The sequence below is a fragment of the Mytilus galloprovincialis genome, chromosome 1 (assembly GCF_965363235.1).
Source record: "Mytilus galloprovincialis chromosome 1, xbMytGall1.hap1.1, whole genome shotgun sequence".
In the NCBI taxonomy this organism is placed as follows: Eukaryota; Metazoa; Mollusca; class Bivalvia; order Mytilida; family Mytilidae; genus Mytilus; species Mytilus galloprovincialis.
This window is the reverse complement of record NC_134838.1, coordinates 95,183,383-95,203,428: the sequence shown is the minus strand read 5'-3', so window position 1 is coordinate 95,203,428 and position 20,046 is coordinate 95,183,383. Positions and strand designations below refer to the sequence as shown.

Below are 20,046 nucleotides of genomic sequence, written 5' to 3'. Positions count from 1 at the left end.
TTATCAGATAATACCAAGACCTTGTTGATTAATATTCTGCAGCAATTAGTATACATTCTAGGTACTTACGTTTTTGTCATCTTATTTACGTGTTTTAGTGTTCTTTTATTTGTTTTTGAAGTTATAAACCTTTACTGATTATTCCCTTTTTGGTAATATTTTTATTTTTTGTATGGCTGGGTACTTATGAATCATGCCAATTTCTGCTGTGCAGGTGCTCACTTTTTGTATAGTTACCTTTCGTTTTTTATGTGCTTTGTCGATTTGCCATTTTGTTTTTCTTTGTAGACATATTTGCTTGTTTTTGTAGTAGTGATATCAGCAAGTACTCAAGTATTGGAGTAGTGATGGTAGTACGGAGTATTGAATATCAAAATGATACTTCACTAATTGGTTTCATGTTAGAATAGTGCAGTCTTCTTTGTATATAAAATTAATCTACTCGAGAACCTCTTATCTTTCCATAAATTGAATATGCATCACTGATTAATCCTACTTGTTACTAAAATACATTTTGTTTTCTATTGCTTGTGCTAAATTGCCATTTAAAATAGCTAAGAAAAAAATATGTGGGCTGTACCTGGTGTTGAAGATATATTTCCAGACGAGTATATGAGCATCACTTGATAAATCGAATGAGTACTTGATTAGCAATTGTTCAACAAGTTGACATCCCTATAGCTATTTCATAGTGATTCTGAATATAACACAATGTTGACTGTTGTACCCCTATTTTTGACATTTTTTCCTCTGCTTGTTTTGTTCAAACATTGTTGTCAATATAATGGAATTGTATGCGACTGTCAAACAAGTGAGAGGTTTAACTAGCTATAAAACCAGGTTAAATCCACATTTTCTACACAAGGAAATGCCTGTACCAAGTCAGGAATATGACAGTTGTTTTCTTCCATTTGTTAGATGTGTTTGAGCTTTTGCCATTTGATAAGGGACTTTCCAATTTGAATTTTCCTCTTCTTACATGTAACCATTATCCATAAATGCTATTGGGCGCAAACCCCTTGTAATGTTATAAATCTATAATAGGAAATCCTTTCCTGCACAAATTTGGATTAAATTTTGGTAACAAAGCATGATTACCTAAAATGTTTCAAAATGTAATATCCCAATAAAATTGCTATCCAATAGAAAGTGTTTGATACATGTATCTTGAAATCACTTTGCTGCACCACATATTTTATGATAATTTTTATTCATGTTGACATTGACCCAAGAGGTGGTGACCTAAGAACCTATATTAATATCCCTCTTAGTATATGTTATAAAATATCCAAGTAAAAGTAAATTTTTTTTTGTATCTTAAAATATTTGACTAAGCATCCATAAAAAACTTTAAAAAGTTTCAATCTATCTATAGTAACTATTACCCTGAACTTAGACATAAGGCCAAAAATAAAAGTATGTGCGTTTACTGTACCCTACCTACCCTAAAGTGGCCATCTTTGATTAAGCAGTGTTAAAGTCACAATGTTGCTCCCATACTAAATGTAAAAAAAATAAAAAAAATAAAAAACAAGTCCATAGTACACAGATGCCCCACTTGCACTTTCATTTTCTATATTCAGTGGACTGTGAAATCGGGATATTTGGCATTAAAATTAAGTTTCAAGTTGTTTGGACTTCAACTTCATCAAAAACTACCTTGACCAAAAACTTTAACCTGAAGCTGGACAAACGAACAGTTGAACAGACGGATGCACAGACCAGAATACATAATGCCCCTCTACTATCGTAGGTGGACCATGAAAATCCCTACCTACCCTGGGTTTTTTTCAGCATGTGACAGTAAACACACATACTTTTTTGTTTGACCTTATGACCCAAAAATTGTTAGGGATCTTCCTCTAAGTATATGTGACCGTATGTATCTAGTGTTGCTATCAGATATAAAATACTTAATAAAGATTTCTGAAACCAAACTTACAGCTTCTTAGCATAGGGTATAATTGTTAGCTTACAGGGCAAATATAAAACATAACATTGGTTTTATAGTGGTCTTTATATACATTAAAATGTTAGTTAGTTCTATGAAATAGCAAAGCAAAGTACTTCAAAAACAATATAGACTACAATATAAGCACATCACAGTAATTGTTCTTGTTACTATAACATTACAATCATAACATTTTAAATCAGTTGTAATCATAGCAATAAATAGTATTTTAAAAAGTTGACATGCAAGTCAATATATAGTCTTGTACTCAAGAAGTGATAGTTGCCTGAATATAAGATTCATAATCAGTCTATCAGGAAAAAAACAATTACTGTACTGTTTATTTAATACATGATGAAAACTTGATTCTGATTTTTATATTAATATGCAACACCATTTCTATTATAATCCTGATGATGTTAATTTAATGGTCAATCCACTATAAACTATAAACTCATATGGGTCACATTTACTTGCATTGATATAAATGGGCCAAATCACAAGTACTTATAAATGGAAATCAGAATTTATGACGAACAAATTATTTTGTCTCGTTTTGGATTTTTTACTTTGTTAAGTTTGATTTTAGCATTACACAAAATGTTTACTTTACAGCCAGAAAATTTACTCCTTTTTGACACTGTTTAGGATATAAAAAGTTTAAAGGCAATAAAAATCAATAATGGATAGGAAGCAGGGTTTCAAATGATTTTTTTTAACCATTAATAAATTTTTATTTCAATCTTATTGTTTCATTTATGGTTGTTTTTTTTCTTTATCCTTTAGCAATAAAGTTAAATAAAGAATTATTGGTATTCAAATGTATGAATACTGACTAGAAGATTGTGGAACCTAATTTCAAACTAACTATTTAAAAAATCAAACTTTTTGACCAAAATTTTATATTTGTGTGAAGTAGAAATATTTCATATTCTAATACTGCTATTGAAAGGTAGCATGCTAGCCTCTCCAATAAAAAAATCTTTCGGTTTGATATAATGAGCTATTATGGCAAGACAACCTTGCAATAATAAATTCAAAGCCGTCACATACCATTAAAAATTTATCACTGACACAATTATTATGCAAATTACAATGCACACAATGTCCTTTAACATAACATGATCAACAGGATAACTACATATACATTTTAAATAATGTCACCGTCCACAATGTTATATTTACAGATCAAGTTCCGTCCGTAATGGACTTTGGAATCTTTTCGTCGGCTGATGGTTCCATGTTCACAATAACAAGGTAAACAAAAAAAGCCACCAATAGGAGAACAACCAGCTTGACCCACGTTGGTAATCCACCACCAGATTTCTCTTCTGTTGTGGATGTGGTCTCTGAAGATGCTGGAGGCGATGATCGTTCTGTCTTCCCTCTTGTTCTATTAAAAAAAAACAGGATGATTGTTTGAACATGAAATATGCTGTAACTTGACAAATATTCTTTTATAATAAGGTATCACAACAAAATGACTCAAAGCAATTTGCATTTCACTGAAGGAGGGTTACATTTATAAACAGAGGTCACCACATTTTAAATTATATCTGGAAATAAGACTACTCTTATAAGCTATATTGTCATCTGATAAATTCATACTCATTATAAGGTACACATATTTCTCTTCTTTCAAAATCTTACTTTTTGAACCTGTCCTGGTTTCCTTACTACAGATGATAATCTGCATGCCTACAAGAGCAAACATGACCATTTTTCCAGAGTTTCATGGATAAATTTTATTAATAAAAATTGTGTATAAATCTCATAACATTTAGTTGAGGCAAACTTAAGTTAGGGAACAGACTAATTTCGGATGTACAGTAATTTCAGTGATACATTATTCTCTATTTTATATGTGTGTCCTTTCAGTGTATTGTTACACATTATCATGCTCCTTTAATTATGTACCTAGCAGTCAGTGGACGCCTGGTCAATACAGGATTCTCTGTTATTTTTTGTTCAACTGGTTCCTCAACAGGTTCATCAACTGGTTCTTCTCTTTGAATTCTTCTTGGTGGAGGACGTCTCCTTGGTGATCTTGGCTTAACAGGTGGTCTAAAATTATTCATGTTGGAAAGAAGTTAAAACAGTTTAGACTGTATTTAAAGTAGCTGAAGCATGAACTCATATATATAGAACCTGATTGTCTGTTACCACCTTGAAAACAACAGTGATTTTCTTGTTGTTACTTGAATAAGTTGTTGTCAGATATTTCATTTCCTCAAATTGTGGAATATTTGTCTTTCTAGACTTGAGGTCAGTGTTTCCCTCCCAGAGTTTTCACTTTAATAAAGACTTTGTAGGAGAATAGTTTTTGCCATACCCTTTCAGATGCCAATGTTTTCATTGGTATGTTTTCCTTGGTATTTGATTTGATAGTATATGTACAGCATACATAAGTAAAAATATTCTTATTTTATTTTATTTGAAGTTCAGATAAAGACCAATAAAGGAGTAGGTTCAGTAAGACCCCTTTTTGGCCTTAAAATATAGCAGTTTTATAAAATTGTTAAAATGTAAACTTTTAGTGTTTTATTGAACAGTAGAATGCTTCTGCTACATAAATATGGGCTGTTTTTTAACAATACAATGCACATATATCAGATACTAGCACCATTGAGTCATGCTAAATTACTGAAATCTTCACAATTCTAGCATTTTAGTTAAATTTTAGACAGTTTTCGTGTAAAACGAAAGTGGCCACATTCGTGCTCATCCTTTAAATTTAAATGTAAGTTGTATTTTATGATAAGACATAATAGATATAAAGGTTGAGGATGAACACGGATGCGGCTACTTTCATTTTTGACAAAAACCATCTGAAAAGTGACATTTTTCGGCATATTTGGTAGATTTTTCATATTTGAGCTTGAATCGGATTAGTTTTTAATGACTAAATCAGTTAAAATCTTTCACATAAACTAATTCATTCAAATGAAACAGACACTTAAGTGTTTAAAAAGTGGTCAAAATCTTTCGTCAGATGAACCTGAAATTTGAGACCAAAATCGGTCCTTACCGGACCTTCTCCTTTGCACCAAAGTTCAAATCCAATGGATTTTAGAAAATAAGTTTTAACTACAAATATTTCTTTTGAACTGTACATGTATAAAGCCCCAATGTTCCTTTCAAACTTTTTAATACCCTTTCTTTAATATTAAATGGCAAAGTGGTTTTTCCCCACTGATATATTGACAATTGATATGTTACCTAAACATAGATTAGCAAAATGATTCCAATTTGCAACTGGCTGTATGTTGTGCAAAGGTAAAAGCTTTTATAGCAGACCATTTTAAGACCAATATATATTAATTGCAGTTAGAAATGCCGAAAAAAGGTATTGACCTATAAACTATACATTTACTATTTTTGGTTCTGACATGTACATGTAAATTGAGGTTTTCTGTGAATACATGAACTAATATGAGGCAATCAACCTTATCAACTTGAAGAGTTAGTTTTGCCATGGACAAGGATTTCCATATTTACACTTTATAAAGTTACTTACTGTTTCTCTTCATCATCAGGTACTTCCTCTATAAAAATAAAAATAAATCTGCTGCATTACATATTCACATAGAGGCATAAAAATACAGTGCATACTAATTATATGTATTATGTATTACCTTCACAAAACTTGATTAATAACGGACCTTGTATGACTTTAAAATGTTTTGTTTGTTTGTTTTTAATTTATTTTTTTCGGATTGCTGTCTCATTGATCTGTATATATTGTCTTCAGTTATAGAAAATTGTCTATGCAATACATGTATATAAAGGGTTAAATTGTCCCTAGTCAAGAAAATTATTAATTTAACAGAGACTATCATAGGTCTGCTATCAATATCAAAGTATTCACATAACAACGAAAAGTTCAAGATATAATATAAACAAGTACGTGTCCAAAGTACAGGGATGTCCCGACTTACACTATAAATGTTCAAGATATAATATAAACAAGTACGTGTCCAAAGTACAGGGATACCCCGACTCACACTATAAATGTTCAAGATATAATATAAACAAGTACGTGTCCAAAGTACAGGGATGCCCGGACTCACACTATAATTTTCTATGTTCAGTGGATCATGAAATTGGTGTCAAAACTCTTAATTTTGAATTAAAATCAGAAAGATCATATAACTTCAACTTCATACTGCCCTTGGTGGGGCATAACAACTAAGTACTTACCATACTTCTGTTGAAATAATTTAGGTGAGACTTTTATAGCATCCCCTGAATTCTGCCTCAGTTTCACTAATTTCTTTTCATATACTCTTCTTGTTGTAGCTGTATTTGGTTGTTAATGATATAATGTAAAAGGTTGTTAATCATAAAGCTATAAAGGAGTTTTTCACAATAGCATTATGATTAATTATTGTTGAAATAAATATAAATAGAAATAAAAAATATTATATACAGTGTAAGAATTCAGTGTTGAGTAAAAAATCTGCCATTAAGCATTGTTAAGGGATATTCTGGGTAATTTTTTTTCCAAAAATCTACATGAACAAATCGTAAATGAATTCCATCAAAACAATGTTAAATGTATGTGAATTCCAGGCTGTGTCCTGTAAATACATGTATGTACATTGTACAGTACTAGAAGTACTTGTTATATATGCACATTCAATCTGCATGTGCTAAGTCAGGTGCCTGTCTTAAGTCAGGAGCCTGTAATTCAGTGGTTGTCTTTTGTTGATGTGTTACATATATTTGTTTTTCTTTCAGTATTTGTACATTAATTAGGCCTTTAGTTTTCTGGTTAAAATTGTTTAACATATGTCATTTAAGGCTTTTTAAAGCTGTCTGTGCAGTATGGTCTTTGCTCATTGTTGAAGGCTGATGTGATCTTTAGTTGTTTATTTCTGTGTCATTCTCTTGTGGAGAGTTGTCTCATGGATTTCTGTGTATTCAATTTCCATTGCTTAGAACAATTTTTCTGAGGACTGTTCCATAAAAATATACTAAGGACTAAGGACTCAGGAAAGGCACTTTAATATACAGTGCGTCATGAGCGCAAATTATGCCTGTCACATTTTTTTCAGAATAAAGTTCAATTACTTCTCAATATCATATCAGAAATTTTTGAAAACTAAAGGGAAGATATCTTGATATAAAACAGTCACCAAAGTTTAATGAAAATGGCTCAAAGCAGTTTAAAGGTATTGTCGGAAAACTTGCAAATCACCCCTTTTTTATGAATAAAATCCAATAACTGGGAAGTGTAAAATCTAAAATTTATAAAAACTGAAAGGGAGTGTACATCAATGGAAATAAGCAATTCTCCAAAGTTTTATGAGAACTGCTTCAAGGCATTTTTGAGTTATTGTCCAGGGAAAAATCCCACAATTTTTTAATGAATAAAACCCCACAACTCAGAAGAGTAAAAACTCAAATTTATAAAAAAACAAAGGAAGCTCACATCAATAGATATGAACAATTCAAATAAGTTTTATGCAAATTGGTTGAAGCATTTTTAGTTCATGTCTGACCATGGTTTACCATAATAGCCTAGGTCACGTAAACAGGCATATAAAACAACTAAGGGTGGGTGTTCAGTAAAGTGAAAGCCCAAGTGAAATTCTAAATTGCCACTATAGGGTCCCCTGGGGTTACCTTATTTTTAAATGTTCCTCAATTCCATTCTCAATTTCACTGGGTGTTTAAATGGAACAGCCCTGATGTTAGTTCCTATTTATTTTTAACCAACTCTATCAAAATCTGTTTAGAGACCTGAAGAGATTTGCCACTGTCTAATGGTTAAATCGGTCTCTTCTTTTTATATAATCATACATAATTAACAGTATCACATTTTTCAGTTTTGACAACTAGTATTTTATGGTATATCATGTACATACTTACTTCCAATAGGCCCAGGTGTAAAACCTAAAGAGCGCAGTTCATTTGCTAACTCCTTATCTGTTAAATCTTCAGCATTAATAGTCATGGCTTCCTTTGTCTCTTTTTGTGATTCTTCAAAAGAAACCTGCAGAAGAACCCATTCAGTATAACTAAATTTTAAGTAACATAATGTGAAACTGAAAGCTTTTTTATAATATATACATAAACATTTTACATAATGATATATAATATTTATAGATTATTACTTGTACATGGCATTTTTCATATTGCCCTGGTATCAGCCCTAGACTCCCATATCAAGCCAGAGGGCTTTAGCCCGAGGGCTTGATATGGGTCGTGGGCTGATACCAGGGACCATATGAAAAATGACATGTAATAATCTATTTATCACATATTTTTAAGCAAGAGAAAACAAATAGCTTACACCAAATTATGTTTGATATTTCATCAAAAATCAAAAAGATATTTAACGAAAATAAAATAAAAAATGTATCACTGTGAGTTTAAAAAAGATCGTATCACAGTAGGTAAACAACGTTTTGTGAAAAGTTTCAGAAATGATTAACAATAAATATATTAATTCTAAGAATTGCAAATATTAAACGACTTTAAAATGTTACATTACAAATGTTAAAAATGCTTAAGAAGAATCCTATATCGCTACTCATTCCAGTGTGGCGTCATATATTTTATAAATTCTTTATGACGTCAAAATTTTACGGGAACTTTTGTGATTTTCACTGTTGATTTCTACTTTTTTCTTCTACAGCAGATTCGTAACTTTCTAAATTTCTTTTCATTGTGTTCAACTTGTTTACAAATAGTCTTTGATTGACAGTTTACCGGAAGTTAAACTCGGGGGCTTGATATGGATTTCGAGGGCTGATATCGATATCGGCCCCGAGGGCTGATAACCAACCTTGACTTCCGGCTATTATTGGCCATGCAAAAACGTACATATCAGGCCTAAAAAAAAAAGATATGTGTTTCCGGTAACATCATTTTGAAAAATAGGGTCAGTAGGTCGGAATTCTTTTTTTTTTTTTTTTTTTTTTTTTATGACATCGTAAATGAAATCCGGAAAATTATCATGTTTTTTCCAAGTCCGGATCCGTAATTAGTTTCAATAACCGGAAGTGTGCCATTTGCAATGTTTTTGAAGCACCTGCTGTGCAAATTTCTTGGATTTTAACCTATTTGGAATACCTTTTGACATTAATAAAATATTTTACTGGCTTTCTATGCAAGAGGAAGCAAGAGAGAAAAAATATTATGTCATCTATCAGAAGCCTGTGTCAAAACAGGGTCGGTTGATAATTTTTTTTTTTTTTTTTTTTGGAAGATCCAATAAAAAAGTTAGGGTCGGGGCTAAAAAACAGGGTCGGTCGGGTTACCGGAAACACGGATCTTTTTTTTCTCGGCCTCAGTACAAAATATGTGATAATATGTATTACGCAATCTACATGTAGTTAGTACTCAATGGTATGAACAGTGTCTCTGGGAATGTGTACATTGACAGCTGCTTGCATTATTTACCTTGTTGTAAATGGTTAAAAGCAAGGATCCGGACATTTTTTCACAAAATTTGTCATTTTGAGATAACTTAAAAGTTGGTGCCCCTTTTCAAAAAATGATTGTCAAAATCACATAATTGAGTATGCTCATACATTTGTACTTGTAGCCTCAACAAACTTGTTTAACTGTTGCGATCCTACAATTTTCTTAAAATCGTTCAAGAGCAATTAAGGGAAGGCAACAGTTAACTAGAGGCTCTCAAGAGCCTGTGTTGCTCACCTATTACTGTTTTACTGATGCCGGCCATCCTGGTTGGTAGCCGGGGTCATTAGACATTTTTAAAAAATAGATACCCTAGTAATGGTTGTGGCCAAGCTTGGTTAAATTTGGCCCATAGTTTTAGAAAAGAAGATTTTTGTACAAAAAGACAATAACTCCTTAAGGGGTTCTCTGACAATTTTGGTCATGTTGACTTATTTGTAGATCTTACTGTGCTGAACATTATTGCTGTTTACAGTTTATCTCTATCTATAATAGCATTCAAGATAATAACCAAAAACTGCAAAATTTCCTTAAAATTACCAATTTTAGAGCAGCAACCCAACAATGGGTTGTAGGATTCATCTGAAAATTTGTGAGGGGATAGATCTTATTCTGACGGATATTAAAATCTTGAAAGATTTGCCCTAAATGTCTTTGTTTCAAAGATATAAAGCAAAAACTGCATTTTACCACTATGTTCTAATTTTAGCCATGCAGGCCATTTTGTTTGGAAGGTGGGGGTCATTGGACACATTTTTTAAACTATATACCACAGTTATGATTGTGGTTAAGTTAGTTTAAATTTGGCCAAGTAGTTTCAGAGAATAAGATTTTTGTAAAAGTTACAAAAAATGACAAAAAAAGTTGTTAAAATTGACTATAAAGGGCAATAACTCCTTAAGGGGTTGACTGACAATTTTGGTCATGTTGACTTATTTGTAGGTCTTATTTTGCTGAACATTATTGCCGTTTACAGTTTATCTACATCTATAATAATATTCCAGATAATAACCAAAAACAGCAAAATTTCCTTTAAATTACCAATTCAGGGGCGGCAACCCAACAACGTGTTGTCCGATTCATCTGAAAATTTCAGGGCAGATAGATCTTGACCTGATAAACAATTTTACTCCTGTCAGATTTGCTCTAAATGCTTTGGTTTTTGAGTTATAAGCCAAAAACTGCATTTTACCCCTATGTTCTATTTTTAGCCATGGCGGCCATCTTGGTTGGTTAGCCGGGTCACCAGACACAATTTTTAAACTAGATACCCTAATAATGATTTTGGCCATGTTTGGTTAAATTTGGCCAGGTAGTTTCAGAGGAGCAGATTTTTGTAAAAGATAACTAAGATTTACGGAAAATGGTTGAAAATTGACTATAAAGGGCCATAACTCCTAAAGGGGTCAACTGACCATTTCGGTCTTGTTGACTTATTTGTAAATCTTACTTTGCTGAACATATTTGCTGTTTACAGTTTATCTCTATCTATAATAATATTCATGATAATAACCAAAAACAGCAAAATTTCCTTAAAATAACAAATTCAGAGGCAGCAACCTAACAATCGGTTGTCTTATTCATCTGAAAATTTCAGGGCAGATAGATGTTGACCTTATAAAACAATTAACCTGATGTCAGATTTGCTCTAAATGCTTTGGTTTTTGAGTTATAAGCCAAAAACTGATTTTACCCCTATGTTCTATTTTTAGCCATGGTGGCCATCTTGGTTGGTTGGCCGGGTCACCGGACACACTTTTTAAACTAGTTACCCCAATGATGATTGTTGCCAAGTTTGGTTCAATTTGGCCCAGTAGTTTCAGAGAAGAAGATTTTTGTAAAAGCAGTGTTCTCCCCAGGCCGTTTTAGCGCCGCGATTTTCAGCGCTTTTTCAATTTCCCGCTGTCCTATTGTACTGACCGCGTCGCTATCCCGTTCAACCGCGTCGCTATAATTTTTTCGTATTTTTTAAAATTTCCCGCTTATTTTTCTTTTCGGATCACGTGATTGACTGGTTAACGATTTTTGAAAGAATTATTTCCGTTGTATTAAAGTAACCAGGTAACTCTGCGGGACCAGTCTAATAAATTTTACAAAATGGCGTCGTTAAGAGATCAAAATTCAACATTGACATCTATTTAATGAATATATAGAGGCATATATGAATGAAATGAGAAGAAATAAATTGACCGCATTTCCCAACGACATTCACAAACTTGTTTAACGAACTTTGAACAAACAGATTTTAACAACGATCAAATTGGCTTCAATGAGCTAGTCTTTGAAGTATTATCACCCAATCGAACTAATACCTGTTTAATCAGCAATTCTACAGTAATGAATTTTACCCTTTGAAAACACAGGGACTCGGTTAGCAGATTAAAATTTTGTAAATCAATGTTTTTAATTTATTTTTTATTATTTCCTGTCTATTTGCATTACTATATTAACGTATTTAAAGTTGCCATCACTATTTCTTTGTTTTCTGGCAATGTGCAGTTTACTATCCATATCCATATACTGAAAAAACCTAAAGGGATCTAAGTCGCCATCTTGAATTGCCTTCCCTACTTTAGATAAAAAAATAATTAAAAATATGAATAAATTACTATATACCTTACAACAGCCCTCATTTTCTTCCGAAATGGTTCTTCTATAACAGGCATATTTTGATTTGTGGATTAACAGAACCCTTACGAAGTTTCAGTTGCATTCGTGTCAGAATATTCAAATTTCCCGGCGAAAGCAACGTATCATTCGGAAACTTCCGGGTTGATGCGTTTACCACAACGCTAAATCCTTATAAACAGACGAGTGCTGTCCCTTGATTTATTATTACATATCGAGCGCAAAGTTAACGAATAGAACCTTTCTTCAAACGGGGTAACATAAATCATTGACTTTTTCGAAGACACATCAAAAAAAAAAAGAAGTTACTAAAAAATTGACACGTTCAATGGGATTTATAAGGTTTACTAACAGTACCAGGATATAAAAAAGGGGAGGGCCGGTTGGTAGGTCAACTTGGAGTAATACTTTGAAAAAGTATATTAACTTATCATACATGCATGTATGAAGTTCAATCGGAAGGCCCCTTTTCCATATACATACATACTCCTCTGATTATATAAGTGTAACTTGTTGTACTGCATAAATCCATGATTTGAAAAATATCAGGATGTCAGAAATACAACCCGATAGTTTGGGACAATCCAGTCTGCACCAAAAACTTTTTCAACCACTAGTCTGATGACCAATATTCTGACATTTTTCTTATTAAGCCAAACAAAATTTTGCAAAAACTTACTAGTCCAAATAAAATTTTACTAGTCTGGGGCATCGGACTAGTGGCTAACCGTGCAGACTGACAATCATTTGATATTTTCAATGGGCGGAAGGATAGGAGGATAATCTGATATTGAAACAATACATGCACTAGCTGTTCAAAGACATTTTTGTTTGATATTTAATTAATATGAAGGATATCTTGGTGTGGCGTAGGTATGAAGTTAGGGGACAGCACTCGTCTGTTTATAAGGATTTAGCGTTGTGGTAAACGCATCAACTCGGAAGTTTCCGAATGATACGTTGCTTTCGCCGGGAAATTTGAATATTCTGACACGAATGCAACTGAAACTTCGTAAGGGTTCTGTTAATCCACAAATCAAAATATGCATGTTATAGAAGAATCATTTCGGAAGAAAATGAGGGCTGTTGTAAGGTATATAGTAATTTATTCATATTTTTAATTATTTTTTATCTAAAGTAGGGAAGGCAATTCAAGATGGCGACTTAGATCCCTTTAGGTTTTTTCAGTATATGGATATGGATAGTAAACTGCACATTGCCAGAAAACAAAGAAATAGTGATGGCAACTTTAAATACGTTAATATAGTAATGCAAATAGACAGGAAATAATAAAAAATAAATTAAAAACATTGATTTACAAAATTTTAATCTGCTAACCGAGTCCCTGTGTTTGAAAACAATTAAGAGGATATGATTAGAAAAACAAACCCCAAGCTGATACTAGACTTGAGAAATTCACTTTCTCGATGTCCAGCTGGGGTGGAGCCAAGTTAAACGTCGTAAGGTTAAAAGAACACTGCTACATTTTTTCGCTTTATAAAGATGCCGAAACGTATGAAAGGAATGGACAGTGCTAACAGAGACATACATGTCTCGGGTGCTGAAAAGTTCATTTCTAAATTATATAAGGGAAGTTTTACCCCCTTCTCTGACAACGTTGTCTCCACCATTTTTTGAACCATCTACGATTATATCATTACTTTTTTTGCGTTTACAACCGAACTGTCGGACCTGTATTGCTTGAAAGAAGCACCCCTGTTATCAAGGGATTCATTATAAGCCCGTATTTTACGATTACTTGACCATACATGGCTCTTTTTCAAATGGATAAGGGAATAAAACAAAACGAAAATTTTGTATAAATATATATAAAATATCGATATTTGTCAACCAATCATCAATATATCTTAATTAAATATTGCTTTAAATTTAATGTAAACAGAGGATGGCTTGGATAAGGAATAGTATTTAATGCTAAAAAAAGACACAGGTGTAAACAGGAAGTTATGTCAGCCAGTAAGGGAGATAATTTGGGAGAGAAAGACCTAAAAGAAGTATTGTCAAATCTTGACAAACTTATCTGGTGGCATGTATTCAAATGTTTATAAAATTATCAAACAAAACCTTTAAAGGTGGTAGTTGTTTCAATTGGCATACATAATGTATTTGATTGGTAATTCACCTTTGAAATAAAAAAATCTCTTTAAAATATTTTTAAAGGATTTCTTTCATATTCATAATTGTCTTAGGAGTTAACAAAACTGCTTCAAATTTAGCAGTTTTGGGAGAATTGGGTATGATCCCATGCTCTGTTGATGCTACTAAACTTTGTGTAGGTTACTGGCATCATATAGTCAATTCAAATCCGGATAGCTTAATAAATAAAATTTATTCATCAAACCTTAATAATAAGTCAGACTGGTATAGAATTAAAATGAAATTGTTATTTGAAAAAGTTGGATTTGACCATGTCTGGGAAAATCAAAATTCATTTAGTAAAAATCGTTTGACTGTTTCTATATATAAAAAATTGAAAAATGATTTCATAAAATTTTGGGACCATTCTATTTCAAAAAATATTATTGATAAAAGAGGAAATAAATTAAGAACTTACAAAGATTTGAAAAAGAAATTTGAGATGGAAGACTTTTTAAAATTAGATATAGACAGAGCTGATATTTCAAACTTTGTGAGAATTAGAATTAGTAATAGTATCCTTATGATTGAAAAGGGCAGACACAGAAAGATTGATTTAGAAAACAGATTATGCCCTCTATGTAAATTTGAAGTTGAGGATGAATTACACTTCACCATAAAATGTACCAAACTCAATGAGTTGAGAATTAAATTTTTTCAGAATATTTCAGATATTTTACCATCTTTCAATAATCTTTCAGACATAGAAAAATTTCACCTCATTTTTCGAAGTAACGATTATGATGTCAGTAAATGTTGCATAAAAGGTATTAGTGAGATGTACAAGTTCAAACTTAAGCTATTCTACGTTATTTAGTATATAAATTGTATAACTATGATGTGAAACTGTACCTCCTCAGTCAAATAGATAGATAAGAAAGAAAATATATATTACCATTTTTGATTGTAATGATTACTGTTTGTTTGTTCTTTGTGTATGTGTTGATGACAATCCAGATTTTGGATTTTTATATCAATAAAATCTTATATCTTAAAAAAATATCTTAATTGGAATATTTTAGCCTTTTTTTTAAGCAAGTCTTTGATGAGATTTGAATATTATTAAAGGGCAATTTCATTTCTTCCTTTGAAATACTATACTCATTTTTATTGAAAAGTTGTACTTTGCTAGAAATGTTAATAAAAGTAAATGTAAAAAATACCAATCTTGTCATTGAAAACTTTCTCACAGAAGCTGACAATGACTTTATTGTTGGTCCTACATGTTCTGCAACATCACCTGTTAGTGATAAGAAATCTTCACATCTAGGCAGTCTGGTATAGACCCACCATGGAAAAGACTTCTCCTTGGGTTTTATAGACAGATGATATGAGGATTATATGTATTTACAATGGAGACAAAAAGACTTTTCTTCTATCATGTCTATATCCAGACAATAACATTAGCAAACAAAGGGGTAACTTCCATGAGCATGATGAGGACATCATTACAAGAGAAAACATCAATAGCATTATATAAGAAAAACACATAACAAATCAATTACAAACCAACCGCGCGCCGCGACAAAGTTACTGAGAATTGTCGAAAATCACGCGTTTACCACAGCGCTATCCAAAAATCCTGGGGAGAACACTGTAAAAGATAACTAAGATTTACGGAAAATGGTTAAAAATTGACAATAAAGGGCCATAACTCCTAAAGGGGTCAACTGACCATTTCGGTCATGTTGACTTATTTGTAAATCTTACTTTGCTGAAAATTTTTGCTGTTTACAGTTCTCTATCTATGATAATATTCATGATAATAACCAAAAACAGCAAAATTTTCTTAAAATTACCAATTCAGGGGCAGCAACCTAACAACGGGTTGTCCGATTCATCTGAAAATTTCAGGGCAGATAGATATTGACCTGATAAACAATTTTACCCCGTCAGATTTGCTCTAAATGCTTTGGTTTTTGAGTTATAAGCTAAAAACTGTATTTTACCCCTATGTTCTATTTTTAGCCATGGCGGCCACATTTTTTGATGAAATGGGAATTAAAACACAAACTTATTCTAGATACCCTAGGAATCAATCAGATGAAGTTTGGTTTGAATTGGTTCAGTAGTTTCAGGAGAAGATCTTTGAAATAGTTTACGACGAACGGACGACGAAGGACGCCAAGTGATGGCAAAAGCTCACATTTCCTTTTGGAAAGGTGAGCTAAAAACAAGTTCAAAATGGCGATTAAGAAAACTGATCTCAACGAAATGACTGAAATTATTTCTGCAAAAATATAAAATTTGACCCAAATCCTAATCTATCCTTTAGGGAAAATGGATTTCAGAATCGCTCATGTCTGGCATATTTGACCGTTTCCTGATGCTTGGTTGAAAGGGAAGCTGTGTTTTCAAGATACACAGAATATTAAAGTTGGAAACTTAGATAAAAGAATAAATAAAATAGCATTAAGATGCACTTCATTAACAAAGATTAAATATCATCATTGTAGATAATTATGATTAAATATGGAAACAACATACTGTATGTTATAAACTAAATGAGTAAAAAGCGCTTTCCTGGATTTATCAGAAACTCTTGGAACCGAACATTAAAAAGCCAAGGACGTAGTCTATAAGAACTGAAAAAGATGAAGAGCTACATGTAGCGTATATGCCCAATAAGGACCTAAAAATAGCTAAGGAAATATTCATCAGAGTCAATTTCGCCTGAATGGCTTAGTCTTTAGGAAGTAAAACTAAAAGTAAATTTGTTTTTGAATGCAGTTAACTTTTTGATCACTTACAATTTCGTTTTGGGCCATTAACATGATTAACTAAAACATATTAACATTTATCAACGTGTACCGTTTCAGACTCAACGTCAGAATTATTGGAATTTATGTCGTCTTCACTTTCGGTTTCCTCAACCTCCTGTTCAGAACTCCCTTCAACGAACTCTTCTTCGAAAATACTAGGATCGTTTAATTGACTAATGTGTTGCTCATACAGGTCAACCAAAACCTGTTTTTTAGACGTAGAAGGTGGCAATTTCACGTTAAAACGTATAAGTTCTTCTTTCAGTTTTGCTTTTGTCAATTTGCTGGGATCTGTAAAAATGGGCATTTTGATTGGCTATTGTCTGTGTTGTAAAGATGGCGGGAAATCTAACAAATTCCGTTTTATCTTACGGCTAATATGATTGGCTTAAAAAGTACGTCTAAAGTTTAATATAACACAAAAAAAGAATTAAGAACAATCAAGAACATTAATAAAAAGTAACATAACGCCGAACTAGTCTCGAAGTATCAATCTGTCAAAATACCAAATAGCCCAAATGATAACAAACCATAATTAAGGTACGACTAGAGACAACCGCTGGTTACCATACTATCTCACTTCATGAAAGCAAGGACTTTTATAGTACTTTATGAAACCAGAGACATATGTGTGTCTCTGATGAAACCCTTCAAAGTTTAGCGACTATAAACACTATAAATATTAAAGGCAACAGTAGTATACCGCTGTTCAAAACTCGTAAATCTATGGACAAAAAAACAAAAGGCACTGGCTACGGTTACATGGAAATGTAACAATAATAAAAATATTATTGTAACATTGGGGACTAAATGCCGGAATGCATGGTTGGATAAGGAACCGATTAATTACGAATGTAACAATAATTATCATGAGGCTACAGTTACATTGCGTTATTGTTACATAAAAAACAGCCATGTTCGATGGGACTAGTAGTATGTACTAAATAATAAAAGTTGAAGACATTATCTTATATTTACAATACATACAAGTATAACATACAATTTTTTTGATTTCTTTTTTAGTACGTCCTCCATGCATTCTGAAATCGGACTCGGACATCTCTTAAACTGAGTTTTACTATGAAGTGTTGTGCGTTTGTTTTTTCTACATTGGCTAGAGGTATAGGGGAGGGTTGAGATCTCATAAACACGTTTAACCCCGCCGCAATTTTGCGCCTTTCTCAAGTCAGGAGCCTTTGCATGGCCTTTGCTAGTCTTGTATGATTTTTTAATGTTAGTTTCTTGTGTATAATTCGGAGTTTAGTATGACGTCCATTATCACTGAACGTAGTATACATATTTGTTTAGGGGCCAGCTGAAGGACGCCTCCGACGGGTGCGGGAGTTTCTCGCTACATTGAAGATCCATTGGTGACCTTCGGCTGTTGTCTGCTCTATGTTCGGGTTGTTGTCGCTTTGACACATTCCCCATTTCCATTCTCAATTTTATACATGTATACAGAATTTCACAGTGTTAGTTCACAGTTAGCATACTTTGCTTTTGATGTATCAATTTTTGGTAAGTGCGTTTGTATAGCTTAAATTTATGCAATTTGTGTCTTGATATTGTTTCAGTTTCGTTTCAAACGCATCCCATGCAAGTTTTAAATTTTTCACCCAAACAAAATTAGTAATAGAAATTCTCTTCATCTTTTGTTCAAAGTATAATGACAGTAAAACAAGTAGGTGTGCAGTTAAATACTTAAAAGTGAACAGTTTTCTCAGCCCGAGTTTTCAACAATAAACCATTGAACTTTATTTTTCGCCTTTGGCACTACTAATTTGAAGTAGTATCTTTTTAAAAGAACATCAAATCCATTAATACCTAAAACTATTTAAACACCATTTGTTGAACAATAATATTCATTATTTATTATTATAACAAGTATTATTTAGTAGACATGAATGAATTAAGCAACACAACTATATAGAAGATTTAAGTTTAATAAATCTAGCGTACATTGCTGTTTTTCATGTAACAATAACGCAATGTAACCGTAGCCTCAATAATTATTGTTACATTCGTAATTAATCGGTTCCTTACCCAACTTTGCATTCCAGCAATTAGTCTCCAATGTAACAATAATATTTTTATTATTGTTACATTTCCATGTAACCGTAGCCAGTGCCAAAACAAAATCGGGGTAACAAACTAAAACTGAGGGAAACGCATTAAATATAAGAGGAGAACAATGACACAACATTAAAATGTAACACACACACTGAGACTAAACATGTGTTATAGTAGTCTCAGACACACAGCAACGGATTAAGCATTAGACAAAATCCCATGAGAATAACCAATATAACATCAAAACCAAATACATGAATTTGGGATAGAAAAGTACCGTGACACGTCTTAAAGTAATGTGAATTCACACTCAAAACTTATAAACGCCAGGTGAATGCTCAAAACAGCATTTTTGAGAGATTTTGGAAACAAATTAAACATTTATCACAAAAATATTCAAGAAAATCGTAATACAAAACCAAAATTAGTTTGCATTGAAGTATTGTCTGACTCAAGTTTCGGCAATACGTTATTATAGTATATAAAGAGTAGCTACCAACAGTTAAAACACCGAATGAAACTTGAGCAACGAAAAAAGACGGCACATAATTTGGAAAGCAGTAAAAATGTGCAATTATATCAATCTGATGAAAATTCAGATCTATTGTGTCCCTCTTTTAACTATGTGTAAAAGACAAAGTGTTATAAGATTGTTACAACAGACATTGATTATTTATGATTCAAAGTTTTGAACACTAGTGGATTTATTGACTAGCTATTAGTAGATTATAACCGCTTAAAATGAAGGGAAAAAGGGACAACACTGCCAAAGGTTTTACGAAGTCTAATGAATTCGATTGAAATCGGCAGTTTTATTATTATTATTAGGCCATGCAGTAAGCTTTTAGAATCGACAGATATATACTGAAGGAGGAATCATTACAACTTAGTACGCCTGTAGCTCTTGTTGTTGAAATATGTAAGAAAGTTTTCACCAGACTAAGTTTTGAATTCAACTGTTAATATATCATGGCTTATTTTTCGAAATTTCAGTTCAACATGAACAGTGACTAAATCGGAGGACGAGAAACGCCAACTACTTTTATT

General features: G+C 32.3%; 1 protein-coding gene across 1 annotated transcript; it reads right to left on the bottom strand.

Moving 5' to 3' along the window:
* Positions 1-1,998: 1,998 nt before the first annotated feature.
* Positions 1,999-17,253, bottom strand: LOC143045662 (lamina-associated polypeptide 2-like). Its single transcript, XM_076218327.1, has 6 exons — positions 16,979-17,253; positions 7,826-7,949; positions 6,152-6,250; positions 5,469-5,496; positions 3,869-4,015; positions 1,999-3,344 (listed from the first exon to the last, which is right to left on the bottom strand). The coding sequence occupies exons 1-6, from the start codon at positions 17,234-17,236 to the stop codon at positions 3,140-3,142; spliced, it is 861 nt and encodes a 286-aa protein (XP_076074442.1). The 5' UTR covers positions 17,237-17,253; the 3' UTR covers positions 1,999-3,139.
* Positions 17,254-20,046: the final 2,793 nt, after the last annotated feature.

Excerpts from the sequence above, each read along its gene's own strand:
- LOC143045662 (XM_076218327.1), bottom strand. The coding sequence starts at position 17,236 with ATGCCCATTTTTACAGATCCCAGCAAATTGACAAAAGCAAAACTGAAA. Across the intron at positions 7,950-16,978 it reads CTGACGTTGAGTCTGAAACG|GTTTCTTTTGAAGAATCACA; the intron begins GTACACGTTGAT and ends GTTCTTCTGCAG. Across the intron at positions 4,016-5,468 it reads CCTGATGATGAAGAGAAACA|ACCACCTGTTAAGCCAAGAT; the intron begins GTAAGTAACTTT and ends GAATAATTTTAG.